Source organism: Lepidochelys olivacea, assembly GCF_965140295.1.
Source record: "Lepidochelys olivacea isolate rLepOli2 genome assembly, chromosome: 3".
NCBI classification, from domain to species: Eukaryota; Metazoa; Chordata; order Testudines; family Cheloniidae; genus Lepidochelys; species Lepidochelys olivacea.
This window is the reverse complement of record NC_140413.1, coordinates 16,263,531-16,286,984: the sequence shown is the minus strand read 5'-3', so window position 1 is coordinate 16,286,984 and position 23,454 is coordinate 16,263,531. Positions and strand designations below refer to the sequence as shown.

The following is a 23,454-nucleotide window of genomic DNA, read 5'->3' as shown; positions in this document are numbered from 1 at the left end:
GGGGAGGTTCTGCCTCTCCTGGTGCTACTGCCAGACCCCCACCCCCCGTTGCAGGGTTTTGGGGGAAGTTTTTGATTTTATTATGCCCCATGCAGGTTTCAGGGCGGCCAAGGAGACAGTATGTGCTATTCAGCTTCCTCTGGACTCCATGGAGATTACTGATGAGCCCAGGAAGCTGAGTAGTGTGTTCCGTACCACCACCTCAGCCAGCTGAGACCTGCATGGGGCATATCAAACAGACGCTCCTCCAGGCAGGGGTGTGTGTGTGTGTGGGGGGTGCTTGGGGCTTTGGCCCGGGGCTCCTCCAGGCAGGTGGGGGGGGGGGTGGCTCAGGGCTCCAGCCATAAGGGAGGCAGGGGTATGGGGCTCCTGTCATGGGGGAGGGGCGGAGCTGGGGCTAGCCTCCCTGCACCACCCGCCACCTATGCTCCTGCAACTGTTGATATGAGAAGTATTAGCTTAGTCAGCTACTTCAATCTGATTTTTGAAATTACTAAGCAAAGTCATGGGAATGAGGAATCTGTTATCAACACTGCCTTAATTTTTAACTAATGTCCTTTTGTAGTTCCTGGCTGTCACATTGTCTTCTTGAATCTTTCACAAGCCAAGTGACACAAGCATTGTTTGTTTTTGTGTGCTGGCGGTCCGGGTGGAGAACAAAACTGAATAACTTCTGGATGCCCTGTATACAGCCCTGGCTTCCAAACCATTACCTCAAGCTTTTGTGAGTGGTGGCCTGCACTCCCTCTGGTACACACCTACCCACCTCTAACTGGCTGTGCGCCTGGGCTATTCAGAGTTCTTATCTCCACGCTAGTTAGTGCATGCACAGGAGAATGGGAGACTAGGCAGTGTCTGATACAGCAGAGTTTTCAGTCCGGCAAATTGGTACAAGTGCCCAAGATATCAGAATCCCAGCTGTATGCTTTCCCTGCTCAGACTTACTAGCTCTATTTTAATTTGTAGAAATGCTCCTATGTTCCAGGTTAAATGCACAATAAATAAAATGACACATTTCCATTCAAATGGAGCTCATGTTGATTAAAAAATGCTGTACAGAGGGGCTGCTTCCTTCTTCCCTTAGAAGTGTAATTGTCTATACAAAGGCTTCAAGCTGAAAATAATTGTTACTAACCTATCCCAATTATTTGTATTACAGTAGTACACAGAGACCTCAGTTGAGACCTGGGCCCCACTGTTCTGTAGCATAGGGGACAGTCCCCACACTAAAGATTAGGGCTTGTTTACACTTTAAATGCTGCAGCGGTACTGCGTTAGTACTTCAGTGAAGACACTACCTACACTGCTGGGAGGGGTTCTGCTGTCACGGTAGGTGCTCTACCTCCCCCAGAGGAGGTAGCTAAGCTGCCAGGAGAACTCTGTTGACCTAGCACTGTCCAGTGTAGACCAGGCTGTAGGCAAGATAAGAGTGGGAGGGGACACAGAGGTGAGGTATCACTTTGGGCAAGGGATGGCAGAGCCAAGAAGAGACCCTGGACTCCAAGTCCAGAGTCCCAATCTAGCGTTTCATCCACTGGACCAGACTGAATGTGCCATGAGAAGAGCACTCGTACACTGAAAAAATGAACTAGCTGGCCCTACTAGGGATAGGGTGTAACTCCAGGAGTGGTCCCTTTCCCATCTTAAAGTTAATCAAGTCCACTGTTACAGCAGAGCAATTACTCTGCTCTAGTTAACATGAAGACCAGCTTTCCGTTTGAAGCTTGGCTCTTCTAAGTTCCTTAAAATCTAGATGATTTCCAAATTTCAAGGCAATGTGAGTGGTCTCATGGAGTACAGGCTTTTGTTAGTGATCCACGTTTGGGGCTACTTGACCCAGGGGTTCCAAAGAAACAGCCTCTAAAAATAACCAGCTTTTTTTTTTCCCCCTTTACATGCTCATGAGCCTGTTGTCCCTTCTAAAGCTTACACTGAGCCTGCGCAGGCAGAGGTGTTAACAAGATTCTTCGCCCTCCGACATATACACCAGCTGGATAGCTCAGGCCCAGCTGGTGTCATTCTGAATCTGTGTGTGCACGTGCCAGGATCTGGGAGGTCTGAGCCCCTCTTACTCTCCTAATATGAGCTGATTTGTGGGGGGCCTTGCCTTTCTGGGGGTGTCTGAGCCCTGCTCCCTGCCTCTGTGTGTACAGCAATATCTGGGAGAGTCCTGCTCATCTATGGGGTGTGACCCCCTTCCCTGCCTCTTGAGTCATATTTTGTGGGGGGACGGCTTGTTTTTCTGGGGTCTGAGCCTCACTCCCTATCTTCCTCTGTGAGCTTGGTTCTGGGGTCCCTGCTGCTCCAGTGGTGTCCGAGCCTGCTACCTGTCCTGTGTGTCTGCCATGACCTGTGGGGCCCTGCCCATCTTGGGGGTCTGAGCCCAATCCCTAGCCTCCCTCATGTGAACCAGGTTCTCAGTAGGGGGGTACTTGCCTTTCTGGGTCTGAGCCCCTCCATATGAAGCAGGATCTGGGGAAGTTGTGCCCCTCTGAGTGGGGAACTTGGAGCAGGCAGGTTTGATGCATGCACCAAGAACACATTGCTGACATTGGGGTGAAGAGCTGATATGCTGCGCACACATCAGAAACTCTTCAGCTGTGGGAAGAGGGGAAGGGAACACTCACTGTCATGAACAGAGCAGTTCACATGTCTCAGAGCTGTTTCAGGCTGTGTTCATCTCCATCAGGTATTTTTTCAGCTGAGAACATCTCATGGAGATGAATGGGCCACTTAACACCTCTAAGCCTGCAACTTTCAAGGCTGAAACCTGCCTGGGGCAGAAATCTGAGAATGAACTGGAACCTTTTGGGGAAAAACCTGCCTCTCACCAACCCTACATGTTGCAGATATTTCAGAGCCTGACTTGTCCCCATTCAATTACAACAAAATGTACAGGAGGGGGAGGACCGGAGAGGAATCTCAGAGCAACCATATGGCCCACTGGAAAGGGATGAAAACCAGGAAATAGGGAGTTAAGATGTAGGCCTGCACACCCCTAACTCTGCCCTCTTTGAGCACTGTCCCATATGCCCATAACACACACGCACACTCTGCCTTGTCACTAATGGACAGGTGCTACCTGCACATGGCCTACATTCAAACACTGAACCTACTCCTCCGTCAGAACGCTGTGCTTGTAAAATTTAACAACCACTTCATACCCTTTTACGCCACCTTCACACGGCTTGCCCATGGGACACCATCTAACCCGATACTTTCCCCCTACCCATTATTAAATCCACAGGCTAGTCTCGAATCCCACCTCACTATGAGATCACCTCATGTCACAGTCACAGCTCTTCCAAGCTGCCCCAATTAATTCCTCTACCATTCAATACAAAAAGAAAAGGAGGACTTATGGCACCTTAGAGACTAACCAATTTATTTGAGCATGAGCTTTCGTGAGCTACAGCTCACTTCATCGTGTAGCTCACAAAAGCTCATGCTCAAATAAATTGGTTAGTCTCTAAGGTGCCACAAGTACTCCTTTTCTTTTTGCGAATACAGACTAACACGGCTGTTACTCTGAAACCATTCAATACAACTACACTTAACACAGTGAATGCAGCTGAAGTAGATACAGATAATTCCCAGTGGCTCTTGCAAGCTCCAGGGAGCTAGCATTAAGGATGTAGGGGTGTTTACCTTAACTCTGTATTTCATGGTTTTCAGAAGTTTGAGTTTGTCTGAATTCGACATTTTGAAAGGACTTGCGCTGTCACTGAGTAACCTTAACTTTGCCTTAATAAAGTTTTTGGCCACTTTAATAGTCTGTTCTGATCTAGTTGACGGTCCAGATGTTAATGGCTTTAGATTAGGGTTGTCAAGCAATTAAAAAAATTAATTGCAATTAAGCATGCAATTAAAGAAATTAAGTACATGATTAATAATATACAATTTATTTAACTATTTTGGATGTTTTCTATATTTTCAAATATTGATTTCAATTATAACACAGAATAGAAAGTGTACAGTGCTCACTTTATATTTATTACAAATACTTGCATTGTAAAAAACGAGAGAGTATTTTTCAGGTCCCCCATTACAAGTACTGTGGTGCAATCGCTTTATCATGAAAGTTGAACTTACAAATGTAGAAGTATGTACAAAACATAACTGCACTCAAAAACAAAACAGTGTAAAACTTTAGAGCTTAGAAGTCCACTCAGTCCTATTTCTTGTTCAGCCAATCGCTCAGGCAAACAGGTTTGTTTACATTTGCAGGAGATAATGCTGCCTGCTTCTTGTTCACAATGTCACCTGGAAGTGAGAACAGTTGTTCTCATGGCACTGCTGTAGCCGGCATTGCAAGGTATTTTTTTTTTTTTTTAAACAAGCATCATCAGCATGGAAGCATGTCCTTTGGAATGGTGGCAGATGCATGAAGGGGCCTACGAATGTTTAGCATATCTGGCACGTAAATACTTTGCAATTTCGGCTACAATGGTGCCATGAGAACAGCTGTTCTCACTATCTGGTGACATTGTGAACAACAAGCGGGCAGCATTATCTCCTGTAAATGTAAACAAACGTGTTTGCCTGAGCCATTGGCTGAACGAGAAGTAGGACTGAGTGGACTTGTATGCTCTAAAGTTTTGCATTGTTTTGTTTTTGAGTGCAGTTATGTAACACAAATTTCTACATTTGTAAGTTGCACTTTCACAATAAAGAGATTGCACTACAGTACATGTAGGAGGTGAATTGAAAATAGTTTTTTGTTTACCAATATTTGCACTGTAAAGATGATAAAAGTAATAATATAAAGTGAGTAGTGTATGCTTTTATTCTGTGTTTGTAATTGAAATCAATATATTTGAAAATGTAGAAAAGCATCCAAAAATACTTAAACAATAGACTACCAATTGAAATTGATTAACAGTGCAATTAAAACTGCAATTAATTGTGATTGGTTTTTTTGAGTTAATCGCTTGAGTAACTGCAATTAATCAACATCCCTACTTTAGATACAATTTTTCATACGTAAGTGTCCTATTAGTCTCTTGTTTGTGCTCACACTGGATGATCTCTCCTGGTTTTTGAGGTGGCTCTAGGTTGAAATAAGAATACAAAAATTATCTTTTAATGTTGAAACACAAAATAAAGCTTTAGGTAACCCAGGGCTTGTATTGTCCCTTAGCCAGGATGAGGTCAATTGAACATTGTATATTAGCATAGCATTTTCCTTGTGTTGGCATGACCTTGGGTGAGGTGTGGTACTCCACTTGTCCTGGACTTATTGTGCCATATCTCCCAATGTTTCCTTCCACTGGCCAAAGTGGGATGGGTCTTGCCCTGAGGATTGGGGCAGGGGTTGCAGAGAGAGAGCCCTCACCGCACTCACCCTGCAGTGGGGCTGGCTGGGCTTGGCTCCAGGTGCTTGTACCTGACCCCGGCACATGGGGTGGCATTTCAATTTGAGGGTGGAACGGCTGGGCCAAATCTCAGTGGTGCTGTGACCCTGTGTAGCAGGAGCCAGGTTGGGCTCAGCTCCCCACTTTAAGCACTGCAGATTAAAAAAATCAAATCAACTTGAGCTTATTCATTGCTGATGACCAAAATTTGTATTTGGCATCTGTGCAGTCTGACAACAACGAAAGAGATCCAATTCAAGTTGACTCAAACTCTTGTCCCTTTTTTAATCTGTCAGCAAATGGTGATTGGTTACAGTATATTAAAGGGACACTGTTAGATTAGAGGACCTTGTGATCCCTTCTAACTCTGATTCTACGATAATTCAAAGTTTCTGGAAATTGACTTTTTTAAAAATCCAATTTCTGATCTCTCCTGCTGAACTTGGTCTTGAGAACCTACTTCTGAAACCCCCCCAAAAAACTTCTAAGGGTTTTTTCGTCTCCCTTGTTTCTAAGGTACTTCCAACAAGGGAGAAGCTCACTATACAGCACGGAGAGTGTGAAACTGACTATATGCAAAAGCGCTGTCAAATGCACAAAGTAAAACCAAAGAGACTTGCTAATATTACTGTAGGAGGCACAGCATCTTCAGATAAACATTGACAGGGTCCCTCCTTAAAACGGGAATTGTAGCCTTAACTAAAGCAATACAAATATTAGTGTTAGAGATTTTATAAACCTGCTATCCTGAGACTGAGCTGAAAATCTGGTAAACCTAAAGTGCCTCTAACACTGGGGGAAAAACTATAGGAAGCATTTGATTTTTTTATTTTATTTATTTTTTTTTCCTTTTTAAACACATCTGCTTGGAACATGATTGTGCTTTTAGCATCCCTCCTGACATGGATACTTACAATCTTTAGGGTCAGTTCTGCAAACCTGCCATTTGCGATCTTCCCCCACCCCCCATTCTTTGTGGTGGCAATTAAACGGGGGGAGATTGGAGACGTTCTGTCATGCTGCCTGGTATGGAACACAGCAAAGAGAGCCAATCTCATGTCAGACTGCCAAAATGTAGAGCATGTACCCCCAAACTTGTGGTACATTCTATCGTAAGATTTCACCAAGCCAATAACAAATGTGTGCTTCAAAAACACTGTACTAGTTATTATGAAGCCACAGACAGCCCCTCTTCAGGCCCTCTAGCCTCTTATGTACTGCCCAGACAAACCAGACTTCTGTGATAATGATTATTAAAACCAAGAATCACACATATTTGGTTCTTCCAGCTCCAAAGAACCAGACACACTTCCCAGATCAAAATATACTTCAGATCTTATCCAAAAACCATGCAGGTAGCCAGACCTTTAACAGGAAAACAGTTAAGAGGTTAAAATGAATCCTATACATTACAGTTGATTTCAGAATTTGTAGATCAGGATAATAGCAGTGATGTTAAATCTTCCAGTTTGTAATAAGTCTCTCTGGTTCATCCAAAAGGTTGGAGTCTGAGTCCAAATGACAACTTAGATGTCGAATTTTCCATGGATCTTTCAGAGCGTCCAAGTAATTACTTGGAGCTCTCCATCCAAGGGTTCAAACTTTCCCTGTTAAAGTTCAGCAGACCAGAGATGGCAAGATCAAGCCCAAGGTTTTTCTTTTATACTGTTTTGAGCACGGCATGTGTCCAGATTCCTCATTGTTGAGTCCGCAAGGACCCACCCTTTGAAGTTAACATTCTATTTCCTGTGCATACAAAGATAATCCAGCTGCACTGATTGCAAAAGGCAGTTGCTGATCATTCATAACAGGGATAGAAAAGCTGAAGACAATATAGGTAATATTCATTAGATTCATGCAGTATATATACATCTTTGATTTTAAGATTAATAGAGCTACAGGATATAGACAGGTTTCAGAGTAGCAGCCGTGTTAGTCTGTATTCGCAAAAAGAAAAGGACTTGTGGCACCTTAGAGACTAACCAATTTATTTGAGCATAAGCTTTCGTGAGCTACAACTCACTTCATCAGATGCATTCAGTGGAAAATACAGTGGGGAGATTTATATGAAGAACATGAAACAATGGGTGTTACCATACACACTATAATAAGAGTGATGGCTTAAGGTGAGCTATTACCAGCAGGAGGGCGGGGAGGGGGGAGAAAACCTTTTGTAGTGATAATCAAGGTGGGCCATTTCCAGCAGTTGACAAGGGGAAATAGTTTTACTTTGTGTAATGACCCATCCACTCCCAGTCTCTATTCAAGCCTAAGTTAATTGTATCCAGTTTGCAAATTAATTCCAATTCAGCAGTCTCTCCTTGAAGACAGACACAAACATATGCACAGCCCCTTCCTTGATCCCTTAGGTCTAGCCTTTTTAACATCTCTTTGATGCCCACACACATGTGAATTGTCCTGTCTGAGAGGCATTGCAATTGGATTGTAATGTGCCTTTAAGGGTCACACAAAGGTTATTGGTCCTGCTGATTTTAACCTGTGGTGGTTTGCTTGCCCCACACCTATGATGCGGTTGGGTGTTAATGGGATCAGGTGGGCTCTCACTGTCTGCTGATGTGATGAAATCCTGAATAGTTAAAACCACAAGCAGTCACAAAATGGCTCTGAGCCAATTCTGCCCTGTTGCTGCCCCAGTGTAACTCCTACTGGAGTTAAATTATCTGAGTCCTTTATAGAAAATTACCACAGTTAGGAGAAAATGGTAGAAATTTAGTGATCAGAATGGGTTAGAAAACAGAACATGTCCCCCTGTATGTAGCTCTGTAGTTAATTGTGAGGGGTTACGTGAAATACATTTTAACTAGGTCATTTATTTGTATGCTCATGAAATCAGAGGTGTGGGCCAGCAGTGGCCTGCAGCTGCCTCATGTTCTAATACAGGTGTGGATGTGCAGTCCAAGTAAACTATAAAGCACAGAATTCCATGTTCTACCTTGATCTGAGCAGCCTTCTGCAATCCACTGGTTCCCCCTCATGTGATCAGTGGAATGCACATGTATTCTGCTACAGTTCAATGAGAATTGGTTCCCTGGAGTCCTGGCGAATTGCTAACATGGCTCTGGGTTGAGAGAGTCTGAGAAACTCTTAACTAGGTTTTTATCCCTTTAAAACCCCTGTATTCAGTCTCTTCTATCTATCACTCTTTTGTTGAGTGTTATCTTTCAAGACCATTTATAAACCAGTATTTTGAAACATTTCTGTCATCTCTGTTCCTACTATTCAGGGTGTAAAGGACTTGTATGTTTTACCTCCGTCATGCCCTCAAAACCCCTATCATTTTAGTTGACAGCTATGTATCTTCACCACCTCCAAGAAATCCACTGAGCCTCTCCATGTGCCACCTTTCCTTCTGCCCTCTCCTCCTGCACAGCAGAGTTGTGTGAGATGTAGAAATCCCTTGACACCACCTGCAGCTGGGACCTATGCTCTCTGGTCCCTCTCTTAAAGTAACAGCATGTCTTGCAGCACTCTGAAATCTTCAGCCCCTCTCCCCCCTGGCAAAACTGCAGCCCCTCTGCTTCTCTCTCTCTCCAGGGAAGAAGTCTGGCTCCCTGGCATCACTTGCCTGCCCCCAAACTCTTCCCTGGATGAGCTAGGTTTCAAACCCTATTAGTAAATACATAATCTGAAAGAGCTAAGCAACCCTTTTTCCTCCTGCTGGAGCCAGAGGGGCAGCAAACCAAAGGCAGATCAATATTGGTTGGACCAGTTGAGCTGTGCGGAGGAGGTGTTCCTTCGCCAACAGATAAAACCCTTTGTAGGCTGCATTTATAGTCTCCGTAGTGTAGACATACCCTTAGGGCTTGCCTGCAACCGTGCCAGTGTAGTGCTCCAGCGTAGACGCTTGTACAGCAAGGGAGGGTTTTTTCCGTCTTGCTCGTTAATTCACCCCTCAAGAGGTAATAGTTAGATCAACAGAGGAATTCTTCTGTTGACCTAGTGGTATTTATACCAGGGCTTAGGTCGGCTTAAGTACATCTTTTGGGGTGTGAGGTTTTTCACACTCCTGAGCTACGTAGCTAGGTTGGCCGAAGTATGGAGTTTCCCTATCTGTAGCAAGAGACTTTTTTTATTTCTGTACTGGGGAGGGGGAGAAACCTTTTATGCAACGTTTTATTTACTGTCAGAACCATTATTTGATGTACAATAATTGGCATGTCAGCTGAAGCATCCTTGTCAACTTCTGAACACAAGTAATTGCTCCTTTTATAAAATATTATGTGTTTTGTACAAATCCTTGGCCATAAATTATTGAGCTGGGGAAATGTAAATGTGCTAGACTGAGCATACGTTTCCAGGAAGTTGGAGACTGCATCAAAAACGATGCAGTGTAATTTGCTGTTCCATTGGTATCCTTTTTGCAGAGTCATGTTTGTTGGGTTTTTAAGTATTCTCATTGGCTGATATCCTGGAATAGGTAGCAGAGCAAGTAACAATATAGTACAGCAAAGTGATGCATTTCCCCAGCTGTTAGATTAAAATACATAGGTTTTATTGGTCTTGATCCCAGTAGTCCTTTCAGTATTTAATTAAATCTTCACTAGTTTAATAACTCAACTCCCAAAGTTGATTTCTGATGCAGACCCCTGGAGGGGGTTTTCAATCTGTGGTCCACAAACCCCTGGAGGTCTGCAGACTATGTCTAAAGGTCCACAAAAGGTGGTTGTTACCATAAAACAGTGACTTTCAAACTGTGGTCTGTTGACCCATGGAGGTCTGCAAACTATTGCAAAGATTTCCAAAGAGGTCCACACCTTCATTTGAAATTTTTTAGGGGTCAGCAATTTGAAAAAGGTTGAAAACCACTATTCTAAAGTAATTTTGACTTAGGTTTATTTATCAAACTTCTCCATTTTGTAACTATTTGAAAGTTGTCCTCTAGAACTCTGCACATATTGCATGATGGGCTGTGGTGTTGCAACAGCCTTCCCCATAAGAACGGCCGTACTGGGTCAGACCAAAGGTCTATCCAGCCCAGTATCCTGTCTACTGTCAGTGGCCGGTGCCAGGTGCCCCAGAGGGAGTGAACCTAACAGGTAATGATCTAGTGATCTCTCTCCTGCCATCCATCTCCACCCTCTGACAAACAGAGGCTAGGGACACCATTCCTTACCCATCCTGGCTAATAGCCATTAATGGATTTAACCTCCATGAATTTATTCAGTTCTCTTTTAAACTTTGTTATAGTCCTAGCCTAGCCTTACCTCCTCAAGCAAGGAGTTCCACAGGTTGACTGTGCGCTGAGTGACGAACTTCCTTTCATTTGGCTTAAACTGCTACCTGTTAATTTCATTTGGCCCCTAGTTCTTATATTATGGGAACAAGTAAATAATTTTTCCTTATTCACTTTCTCTACACCGATCATGTCTTTGCATCAGAATGCATCCGATGAAGTGAGCTGTAGCTCACGATAACTTATGCTCAAATAAATTTGTTAGTCTCCAAGGTGCCACAAGTACTCCTTTTCTTTTTCTTTTGATAGCCTCTCTAATCTTCCTTAGCATTTGATCATCACTATCACTGTCCTGGTCAGGTGGTGGATAATAGATCCCTACTGTGTTGTTCTTATTAGAGCATAGAATTACTATCCATAGAGATTCTATGGAACATGTGGATTCATTTTAAGATTTTTATTTCATTTTATTCTACATTTTCTTTCACATATAGTGCCACTCTCTTCCCCCCGCACGACCTGTTCTGTCCTTCCGATATATTTTGTACCCCAGAATGATTGTGTCCCATTGATTGTCCTCACTCCACCAGGTTTCTGTGATGCCTATTATATCAATATCCTCCTTTAACACAAGGCACTCTAGTTCACCCATCTTATTATTTAGACTTCTAGCATTTGTGTACAAGCAGTTTAAAAACTTGTCACTGTTTTTGTCTGCCCTTTTCTGATGTCACATTGTTTGTGAATGTTTTCTCGTCTGATGTGCCCCATACTTTGTCCTCTTTCATCCCTTCCTCCTGACTAAAACCTAGAGAATCTCTATCAATTGACTCTCCTCTAAGAGAAGTCTGTGTCCGATCCACGTGCGCCTCTGCAGCAATCTGCTTTCCCCCATCTCTTAGTTTAAAAACTGCTCTGCAACCTTTTTAATGTTAAGTGCCAGCAGTCTGGATCCACTTTGGTTTAGGTGGAGCCCACTGACATTCTTTCAGTTCTAATCGGATTTTTTTATTCCATTGGAACCTTTTATGTGAAATCTATAGGAGACTTGGTACACTCGCCTGCACTTGAAGAGTGAAAGCTGGGGTAGCGAAATAGGGGTGGGTAGAGGAGGAAATCCTGGACACAACGTGAAATAGCTATTGAAAAATGATTCACAATCCCAGTTTAGCCAGAATCGAATCCTAGTTTGCTGCATGGCAGGTCAGTGCTTTAAAAACTTGGATGTCAGCCCAAAGAACTGGGATGAGGAATTGAACCTATGTCCCATATACAGTAGAACTGGATTACCACGAGACATAGGATGTGAATAACGAAATAAGACATAACATTCCTCCTCCAAAAAACCAAACAAAAAACCCAAAACAAATAAAAATTTCATCTTAACAGTGCATTTGAGACAGTCTGAAAGTCAATATCTTAATGAAATGCCTCTAACATAGTAGATTATGGGGCTAAAACACTAATATGATGGCATATGTAAACAAAACCTTATCTAGCATGAGTCTTATTCTATAGAGTGAAAAACCTAATAACATCCAGTTATAAAACACTTTAGTGTGGAGTTCTGCCTGTCTTGCATATGAATGAATGTACATCTCTCGCCCAGCTGCTGATCAGTTTGTAAACATCTCCATCCCTATGTTTGCGGCTCACCTATATCGTAACACAATTTCCTCAGCGTCTGCTATGGTCCCCAAGTAGAGAGGCGTTCAGATTGTTTGAAACTAAAGTTATATCTATACTTCACAGACTACACCTGCATGTCTATGTCAGCAGAGCTATGTCAACATCATCCTGTAGAGCGTAGACACAGTGCATGCTGACAGAAAAATTTTTCTGTCAGTGTAGGAAACGACACCCCCACCCCAATTTTGCTGTGTTGATGGAATCTCTCTTCTGTCGAGCTAGCTGTGTCTGCGACCTAACGGAAGTGTAGACCAAGCCTTAGTTGAAACTCTTACCTTAAAATGTAAAACGACTGTGGATTCCCTTGTCCTGAGTCTTACGTGCATATTTTTGAAATTGAGGGTGTTTAAAAACAAGTTGCAGGCCATCTAGCCTTAATTAGGTTGTAATCCCTTCAAGGACAGGAAGTAGTGCTTACACTGTGCTGTTCAGACAGACTAAACGTAAGGTGCTATAAGCATCAAAATGATGGTATAGTCCATTCCTTGTTGTATCCAGACACCGGCTAAATCCTATACATCTCCAAAATCCATTCTCTCCTCTGCATCCCCTTCTGCTAAATCCCTAGCCACACTGGCCACTTCTCCCCCGAATACTAGAACTTTATCCTGGCCCCCCACCTCTCCAGTCACGTTGTTGGTGACATCTGGGCTGTTCTCAGTACTGTACAAGAAGCAGGAAGTTACCTTGGATGACTCTCCAATGTTAACCAAGTACTGATTGGTGAAGGGATAGATCTGATATAGGGCTCACTGTTACTTTTTATTTATTGATACCTTGCATATTTCTCTCTTTCAGGTACTTGTGTTTCTTGGCACCACTAGTGCTCAGTCCAAGCTGACTTCTGAACAGAATGCCATAAGCCTCTCCTCTGGCAAATATCACCACCTAGACCGTGCCACTAACAAAGAGCTGGTCTGTGACAAATGTCCAGCAGGAACCTATGTGTCTAAGCACTGTACAAAGACAACCTTAAGAGAGTGTAGCCCTTGTGCAGATGGGACCTTTACTAAGCATGAGAATGGTATAGAGAGATGCCATGTCTGTCAAAAACCTTGCAAACTGCCAATGGTTGAGAAAACGCACTGCACTGCCTTGACTGACCGCGAGTGCACTTGCCCATCTGGAACCTTTCAGTTTAATGATACCTGCGTCCTTTATTCAGTCTGCCCTGTTGGCTGGGGTGTGCGAAAGAAAGGAACGGAGACTGAAGATGTTAGATGTAAACCATGTCCTCGGGGTACCTTTTCTGATGTGCCTTCCAGTGTGATGAGATGCAAAACATACACTAACTGCTTGGGGAAGAATATGGTGGTAATAAAGACAGGAACTAAGGAAAGCGATCACATCTGTGGGTTCTTATCATCTCTTCCTAACACAGTTATGTCTTCACTGAGCCCAGAAGAGGATGATGTAAACTATGAAGTTCCGTCTACCACTTATCTTCCTGAAGGTAGATTTTTCCCACTAAAAAGATAACAGGTTTTAGAATTTTAAATTACAGCTATGTTGCTGCAGTGAAGCAAGAATCCAGCTATTCAGTTGGGACCAAGTTGCAGAACTCTAGGCTCCTTGATGCTGTTAAAAGGGCGCTTGCTCTTGCACCATTGATGGGCTCAAACAGCGCTGCTGCTCTCTAAGGCTGTAACGCAGTTTGGGAACACACTTAAAAAGTAGTTCACTCCCATCTGAGCTAAGCCAACATACTAGAACAGGGAGGACCTTGTTCCAACAGTGGTTTCTGCAGGAGAGATGGAAGCTTGAAACGGTTTCTAGGTAGTTACAATCTCCTTTCCAGTAGTATTTTTATATGTACCATGATGACCTACCTTAAGATGAGCTGTTTGGGCATTTCTATTAAGTCTGGAGTGAAACTTCCTTATGTTAAATCTTATTTTTTTATATTTAAGGTTTCCACAAGCCATTGCTGGTGGGGAAAATGTACATTTTATATCTAACTCTATTTGCTTTAACATGATCAAAAATACAAAATGTTCCCAGTCTCTGTCAAATAGTTTTCATTTTGACTATACAAAATAATTCCTCAATAACTTAGCAGAGTAAAGCAGAGCAATATACAAAAAACCTAAACTCGTAGTGCATTTAGCTGAGACTTTTCAGAAGTGATTATTTTTGGGGTGTCAGTGGTTGGAGTGCTCAGTTTGGGGTGCCTTAAAGGGACCTGATATTTAGAGGGTAGATGCTCAGTGTTGCCTGAAAACTAGACCTCATTAACAGGTCTGAAATTGGGCATTCTCATATTGAGGCATCCCAAATTTCTAGTCACCCTCAAACCTCCTCCATTATGTTTAAATTTTCTCTCCGCTTGAATCCTTAATAGTTACTAAGGTTTTAATTTGTAGCTCTCAAATGTGGACAAGATTCATATGCAGTTTACAGCCAAACTGAGGCAGAGGTTAAATGGCTACAAAAAGTTACAGCCAGTCACTGGTAGGACTGGGAATAGAAACAGTCTCAGGAATACTAGCCTTGTGAGTACTCGACTAGGCTACAGTCCCTGCTATGCTATTCTTTGCTCTTTTTTTACAAGGCTTTTAATTCATAAGATTGACTAAAACTTGAGGGCTGTCACTAATGCATAAATCTATTCATGAAATAAAAATAACTCCGAGATGGGTAAAGAAAATACACCTTAAAGGAACGCCTTCAATTTAAAAGTCCTACTTTGTGGACAAGGAACCTCAAGCCTCTCCTAAGAACAACTAGGCTCCTGAAATGGATAATTTTCTTGCAGCTACTTACGTTGTTTTATGTTCTGCATTTCTCTTACCAAAATCAGTTCAGTCGGTTTCAATTTAATTTTAACTACTGCAATATTTGAGTTACAAACGTTATGGGAGAATGTGTTTGTGGGTTAGAAGCTTTCCTGTTGACCTTAAGCTCTGTAAAAGCTGCGTGGTTTCCTTTTTTAAAAAGTCTAAAATTAAGGCTGAATATAAATTGACAACATCCCTCTAATCACCCAGCAGTCTTTAATGAGGAGTTGCCACAAATCCAGTGTCTAACAAGTAAGCCAAAGTAATTAGAGATAAGGTGAGCAGACTGGTGTGTAAGACACAAACTTTGTGGTGTTCTTATTTCTTATGTAGTTAAAACTGAACCTCAATGTCCTAGACAAGTAGAAGCCCATCAAAGTCTGTGTGTTTGGAACTTAACAGGAAGCATGCTATGACTATTCCAAATGTGGGGTCTTTGTGTGGCTTAAGATTTAAAAAAATAAACCAACTCCCCCCCGTCCTCAATTTCTCTCTTGTTCACAGGTGTCAACACTTCAGTTTCCAGCTTTGCTGCCTCTCATAGACCAAATGTGTACAACGGCACAGTCGACCCAGCAGACATTTACAATGAAACCTCAGATAATGAGACGGATGGTGTCAACGTGACCATCTCAAACTCCAGGGCTACCAATCACCAGCAAAATTATTACCACAAACACAGCCAGTCAGTTCTGAAACTGCAGCCAGCATTGGAGATGACGAGCGGTGAAAAATCGAGCATCCCCTTCGTGCCCCCCAAGAGAGGACCGCCACGCCAGAACGCCCACAAGCATTTTGATATCAATGAACACTTACCGTGGATGATCGTCCTGTTTCTGCTGCTAGTTCTCGTGGTTATAGTTGTGTGTAGTGTTCGGAAAAGCTCACGAACTCTGAAGAAGGGTCCTCGGCAAGATCCCAGTGCCATTGTGGAAAAGGCTGCTCTGAAAAAATCCGTTACTCCAACCCAGAACAGAGAGAAGTGGATCTACTACTGCAATGGGCATGGTGAGTAATAGCAACCGAGAAATTAACTGCAGGTTATACAGGGAATAGTGTCCCTTGCTTTCTCCATTAATTACCTGCAGAACTCCTCAAGGCCTCTTCCATGTTAAAAAGGTTGGTTGCAGATGCCATTGATCTGCAACCATCACATTTAGTAAGTCAGTCATAAGTTTCTACTCTACTGTGTCCATCAACAGCAAGCCAAATCTTCACCCACATTCCTGATCCTCACTAAATATTCTTCCTTAGGTTACACATTTCCCTCCAGCTTCTTCCCACTCTGTCTTCTTCCCTTCCATTTTCTCCACTCGCTCTTCTGTTTCTCCAGAAATGGAGGTAGAGGAAATGTCTTCTGTGTCGCCCATCCTTTGACCGCTTCTGAGTATGGCTTCCTGACTTGCTTTGCAGAAGCAGCTGCCTCCTTCTCCAACTCAGCTGGTATGGCATTGAAGTCTGGAGAGGTTTCCCAAATTATTTGGCTGCCTAAACCATGGTGATAGATCAAGACAGGCAGCAAAATCCCTCATGCTCCTATCACCTCCCCTTTCTCTGTATATGGGGGGGAGAAGGAATATAGGATCTCGAAGGCAGCGAAGTAGCCTCCTAGGCTATGAGCTACAGACAGCTACTGCCCTGCCTTTGAGACCCTATATTTAGAGCCCTGCACAGTTTCAAAATTTGTATCTGCATCCGATCCGTGGATATGCAGGGCTCCACTTGTATGCTTCTATTCCGATACTAGAAGTCTAAATACTAAGATGAGTGAACTTGAGTACCTGGTATTAAATGAAGATATTGATATAACAGGCATCACAGAAACATGGTGGAATGAGCTGGGGAGGGCCCAAGCATGCTGGGAGGGAAGAGGGGGTCTCTAGCTCACTCAGCCCCTGTTCCCTTCAGGTCCAGTTAAATATGGCCACCCTCATGTTACTTGAAATCAGACTGCTAAATGGCTGATAGAGGGGAAGGGAGCAGATATATTCTTTATTTGCAACACCATCACTCTATTCATAAATTTTGCCTGTGTTAAATGCCCCATCACTTTTGATCTTCTGCTGTGTCTGGGAAGAAGCATCAGTTATTCTACTAAGGGCCTGGTAAAAGAGAAGGTTAATGATGATACTATAGATTATCAAGTCTCAGCTGGACCAGGACTGAAAAATAATTTTTCCAAGTTCACATAACCAATCCTTTCCACGTATCAGATTTGGATGTCTGACTAGATTTTTTTTTTTTTTTTTTTTTTTGGATCCAGTATAAGGTTTTTCTAAAACTAACTTGTGATTGTCTGTCCCTCAATGGTCAGCTGCTGATCTGCCATTAAAACACAAGAGGCTGAAAAGTAGCCTCCTGTCTCTCCTTATTTTATTTGGTATTTCAAGAGTAACAGGTGCATCCCATACTGAATCTTGTAGGGAAGCACAGACAGCATTTTGGGAGGAGTGCATGAGGGTGCGGCCCAAGTGGCAATGATAAATGCCTTCCCTGGCACCTCAGGCTAGAGGTATGGGTCTTCCATTTCTTGTAAACAGCACTGAATGGCAGAAGAATGAGGCAGCAAGTTTTTGTTGTCATTTTCAGCCTCAAGATGGGTGTGACAGTAGGTCACTGCACCTCAAGGTTAGCTAAGGTTAAAGTCTGTCTGGATAACCATTGCTTTTCACTAGTTTATAAACCTAGGTTGTCCCAGACAATAAGATTGTTTGAATAGTCTGAATTGTGTTGAGCATTGTGGTGGTCCAAGTTTTGTGTGGCTTTGTTGTGTGTTATACAAAGCTACAGTTTTGCTTTGTAAAATTCAGTGCAGAACTTGACATTTGCAAGATCTGGACCACGCAAGATATGCATCACTTCTCTATTTTTGTTGAGGGCTTTGCAAGCTATGCTGTTTTTGGAGTGGTGGATGATGCAGATTGATGTACTTGCAAAGATTAAAGGAATATGGTGGGGGGAAAAGTAAAAATCAATATCTAGACTGCACCAAGAGAGTCTAGGTACTGTATGCACAGTCTTTAGCTGCAGATCTTAAAACCAGTTATATGAAGTTAAATCCAGTTCTCTGCACAAGGGAAGAAAGATTGCCTTCTGATTATGGAACAAGACATAGGAGCCCAGGGTTCTGTTTTCTGTCTGATCTTGGGCCAACTGCTTAATCATGCCTCAGTTTCTTTAATTATAGCGCTTCCCCACCTCACAGGAGTATTGAGACTTTGGTGCTATGGAGAAACTGCCATAGTAGGTTCTATAAATAAGGATAAATTAGATCTGCAACACTCCAACTCAGGGGCTTCATTAAAATGGTAAGAAAAGAGTTGTATAAGATTCAGTAGCTTTGTAAGCAGCTGTCTTTTTTTTTTTTTTTTTTTTTTTTTTTATTTTTTTTTTTAAATCCTTTAATCCAATTACTGCAGGGTGCTTTTTCCAGCACTTAGACAATGAAGTGTTCTTTAAAGTCTTTATCCTTACAGTCCTTTCAGAGTCAGAGTAAAGTATTCTCCATTTTACAGATACATAAAGGCAGGCAGATGGTTTTGTTTGCCCAAGGCCAGGCAGATGGTTCGTATCAGAGCGAGGCCTAGAAAGAACTGTGCTATTCCTGGATCCCGGTTCTGTGCTCAGATCATTAGATCAGTGTTTCCCAAACTTTTTACTAAGGTGACGCTCCAACTGCATTTTGTGTGTGGTGTGGAGTGTTGGTTTTTTGTGGTGTGGTTTTTTTTTTTTTTTTGCAACCCACAATTATATGTATGCTCCGTCCACCCCCGGCATCGCAACCCTAATCCTGGCCCAGTGCTGAGGGAAGGCCAGTGGAGGGAAGGGATTGGAAAGTTCATCACTGTACTGGCTTGACAGTGCTTTGGCGTACAATCTGTTGCCCATGTAAGCAGGCTGGAAAGGGATCAGATCTGAGTAAGTGCCATTTCTCCATAGTTGCCTAGTCAGATCACACCTGTACTTTAAACTTTCCCTTCTGTATCACTCTTCAAAGTGTTGACAAATATAACTACTATTGGCAGTGCATGTCAACGTGCCTAATTAAAAGTGCACTTTGCACGGGGATTCTTATACCATTGTAGATTTGTCATTGGCTTTTAAAAGTCAAATATTCTGAACTAGGTAAAATCAGGCCATATTATGCCTTTTTTGCCATCAAAGTAAATTGCTTTTACTTTGTATTCTTCAAAATACACTCTTCTTCCTGAGTCTAAAAGTATTCTGTGAAGGGGGAAATGATTCCTATCCCTTAGACTTGGACCCAGGCTTAACAGAGAGGCAGCAAGTGCATAAACTCAATCCAGCAATGGATTTTGCTGTATACATCCCCACAGGCTTGTGGTGCCTCATCAGGATGACAAAGGTACAGGCCCTGCCTGGAGGAGATTAGTCCAGGTACAAATATAAAATTCAGGTAACAGTATATTAAGAGGACTAAATAGGTTGCCATTTGAAACAGTAGTATGAATAGTTAGCATCTTAGCTGTAAACATTAGTTATTCATACTAATGCTTTGGCTTCAAGTGACACTTGTCACTGAGCTTACTGAACAGGTTGGTCATCTGAATTAATAGAATTACAAGGCTCAATTCTGGCTGTTGACTCAGTCATACTGACTTCTGTGGCTACTCATGTGAATAAGTGGGATTTGGCGGTGCACATACTTACAGCTGTAATCTTTTCTTGCAGTTACAGTTAGGTTTTTTGTTTGTTTTGTTGGTGGGGTGCTATTAAAAGGACCCAATGAATCACAAACTGTGTCGGGGAGTGTCTGGATTTTTTCAAGTGACCTGATGGTCTTGTGTACAACAGCAAGGTTATTCTCTTCAGAGAGCTGCTGACAGTTTGGAGCACCTCACTAAAAGGCATAGACACACATGGCAAAATATAGCACTTGAAGTTATGTCTGTGAAGGAACAGCCCTTTGTGGATACATGTAAATCTCAATGTCTCTCTGGCAGGCAGTGTCTGAGAACAGGGATTAATGTCCGTCTACCTGCCAAAATAGACGAGAGAAATGGAGAGCTGCTTTGAAAGTACTTGCTACTCTGGCAACTGAAACTTAATGATCTGCAGATGTCTCTCTGGTCTGCTAAGCTTGGTCTGCCTTTCTTTAAACTAGATGAGTAATGAAATCATAGCTCTATGAAATCCCAGGTTCTCTTCATTCTGGTTCTCCTACTTCTGCTTTAGCTGAAGTGTCCCTTGACTTGTCCTGTAAAATTTTTCATTTCCTGCTTGGACAGTATTGCCTGGCTTGGGGTGATTGAAAGTACTTTCCACCTTGCACTAGTGATGCAGGAACTGTACTCTTGTTTCCATTTTAAGAAATTGGACTCTGCCTATTTATAGAGGCACCTCCTTCAGCTGTAAATGCTATGCATCAAGAGAACGTTCCTCAGTCTTCAGCTGACCCTAGGGATGTGTCTGTACAGCCGTTGAGAGCGTGTTCCCCCAGCCGGGGTGGTAGACAGACACAGTAGCTTGGTGTGAGCTAGCGTGCTAAAGATAGCAGTGTGTATGTCGCTGCACAGGCTAGCTGCCCAAGTACATGTCTGCCAAACCCTTCCCCCTGTCATTTGGCTGGCTAACCTATACTGTAACATCCACACTGCTATTTCTAGCATGGTAGTTTAGGCATGTGTCTACCTGGGTTGGGAGGCACGCTCCCATCAGCGGGGTAGACATACCGTAGGTGTCTGGCATCTCCGCAGTTATATGGCAAGCAATACAGCCTCTTGTCTCCTGGATAAACTTACACCACTTGCTAGCAGTTGTCCCTTACTCTGTTGCCTGGACTCATTTCCTTAATTAACCCTACACTATAGTCTAAACCCAGAGCCCTCAGATCTTACCAGTTGTGTGCCAGATACAGTGGTCAATTGCTCTGCTTTTATTATGCTTTCGTCCCCAGGACTGTTAAAATTGCAGTCTCTTCAGGGCAGGGAAGAAGTCAGTTCAGTGCCATAGGGGTGTGTGTTTTTGTGTGAATACTCTTGTACACATTTTACCAGTAAGCATCCTACATCAACAGGGTTGACTTTGAAAAGGTGAGTTTGAAATAGTGGACTACATTTAATGTTGAGACGAGGAAAGCAAAGGGTCCTCTTTCCCTAAAAGTCTTGCATCTTCTACCCTGTGTCCCAAGTTACATTAAGGTTTCTAGCAGCCTGCTAGCTTACTGAAGGAGGAATAGTGAGATAGAACTTGCAAACACAGAAACAGGCAAGTATCAGTGCAGCTGCATTGTTGACCTTAAAACTCTTCTGTTGCCTCTGTTGCATTAGGGCATGCATTTTTGCATTATTTGCTAACTTTCCATACAGATTCTACACTAAATCCACCTTTACGTGAATGGTTGAATAGTATTATAACCATAGATGGAATTGCCCTTTGAAAGTATAGCTGTAGTTTACAAAATGGCAGTCTCCTTTCCTTCCTTAGTGGACTAAATAGTTGGATATGTAACCTCCTTCCAAACTGGTTCCTTAATGGTGTTTATGTATATTTTAGGGCAATCCCAAATTCAGGAGCACAGTATCTAGTTAAATTGGATGTGTATGGGCTGTATTTAAAGGTGGGGAGGGATCTTTTCTTAAATGTAAATTTACTGAATACCACATCCATACTGTTAAGCTTTCATTTGCCATGTTCATTGCTTGAATTGCATAGCCTCTAAATGCTGAAGGGAACATACAGGAGTTGCTTCTCTTAGATTTCCTCTGGGATTCAGACTTGGAAAGTGCAAACAGAAGAAAAAAGTTGGCAGTTTTCTTTGAAGCAAGATTAAACATAATCAGGAAGACATGGAATCCTTGTTCTCAAGCACTGTTATATTGGCATGTCTCAAAACTGGTTCTTAGTTACTTAGCAGGTCCTGCTGTGCAACCCATCTGTCTGTATTGCAGTACGTTCAGATCCCTTTGCCCCTGAGCACTGGCAGATTCTTCTAACCATCTGGTTTCAGAAGGAACACTTCAAAAGAAGCAGCCCCAAGTTTTGGCTGACAGTGGGATGACTTAACATGGTCAGCATCCATGTATTGTATGCTTAGTGTGAGCTCACATCTTTATTTAAAAAAACTCAGTCAGACCCGTTGGAGGCATCTTCTAAAGTGTTAGCCATGCCAGCCGGTAGCCCCAAACTCAGCTAGCTCCGTGAGAGAGAACGTGCCTTACTTTGATTTGCTACATCATGGTAAGATAATAGCCGTGGGCTAGAGAGGGAGATGTTATGCCTGGGGTCTGGCAGATCTGAGAGAAACCTTGCCTCCCACACAAATTGAAACTGGGCAGGAGGTGACAGGCAGGTGGAGAGAGGAGTTTAATTTCTCTTGTAGAGGTGGGATTGTTCGGGGGGGGGGGGTGTTTGTCCATTTGATAGCTACTGCCGAGTTAGCCCAAGCTTTTTCCCCTTCATCCAGACAACTGGTCTTACGGTGACTAGTTGGTGTGATAGGGGGAGTTTAATGCCAGGCCTGGCAGCGTCCCTCTGTGTTCCCCATGTGTAGGTTCATACCACATTTGCTTTTGGCACATTTGAGCTCCTGAGTTATCAGTCCATACCCCAGAATTACTTTGAAGATTAATTCTGTGTAAGTGGTAAAAATTCCATAAGGTGCTTGCACTGTCTGGGTGGATATGCACTTTCTTCTGCACCAAAGAAAACCAGCTGGATGACTAGATAAGTCACTCCTATATACTAACTGATGTGGACTACACAGGGTTCTTTTCAAGAAAGGTGTAGAGCAAGCATAATTCTTAATGGTAGCCTTGTTAGTCTGTATTTGCAAAAAGAGCGAGGAGTACTTGTGGCCCCTTAGAGACTAACCAGTTTATTTGGGCATAAGCTTTTGTGGGCTAAAACCCACTTCATCAGATGCATGCCCAGATAAATTGGTTAGTCTCAAGTTCCACAAGTACTCCTCTTTCTTTTTGCATAATTCTTAAGTATTCACTGATGGTGGATAATGTGGTGGTGGGGAGGGTCAGGGATGGTGAACAGTGGCTGCTGTATAATGAAATGCAATTAAAGCCCCACTGATTCTTGCACTCTCGTGTGTCCTGGGGTACAATGAATGCTAACCCCACAATGATGGACTGTACACCTTAAGGCGAGTTCTTACTTCCCATCTTGCACATGGGAATTGTTCAGTATCTTAAATGAGTCCTTTTCCCATCCTACAAGACTTTTTTGGTTGAGAGGAGAAATTCCTTCAGTGGCTTAGTGAATTAATATTGTTCTCAGTCAGCACATCATTAATCTATGAGAGGGTTTAATAGCAAAACTTTCTTCCAAAGTAAAATCTGCTGTTGGCACACAGCTGTTGGTACCATCTGGCTCCAAATTCCTTTCACCTGTACTCCCACCCCAGCATTTCGACTAAGGATTTTGTTCACCTGTAACTTCCCCCCTGGTTTGTCCTTTGAGAACTGAA

The 23,454-nt window shown here is 42.8% G+C and overlaps 1 protein-coding gene across 1 annotated transcript in view; it reads left to right on the top strand.

The window, feature by feature from the left end:
• The window catches only part of TNFRSF21 (TNF receptor superfamily member 21), a 68,823-nt gene that overhangs the window by 6,018 nt on the left and 39,351 nt on the right, over positions 1-23,454 (top strand). Inside the window, exons 2-3 of the mRNA XM_084622612.1 lie at positions 13,036-13,690; positions 15,519-16,022. Coding sequence (XP_084478738.1) covers positions 13,036-13,690; positions 15,519-16,022 — 1,159 coding nt within the window. The remainder of the gene's footprint in view (positions 1-13,035; positions 13,691-15,518; positions 16,023-23,454) is intronic.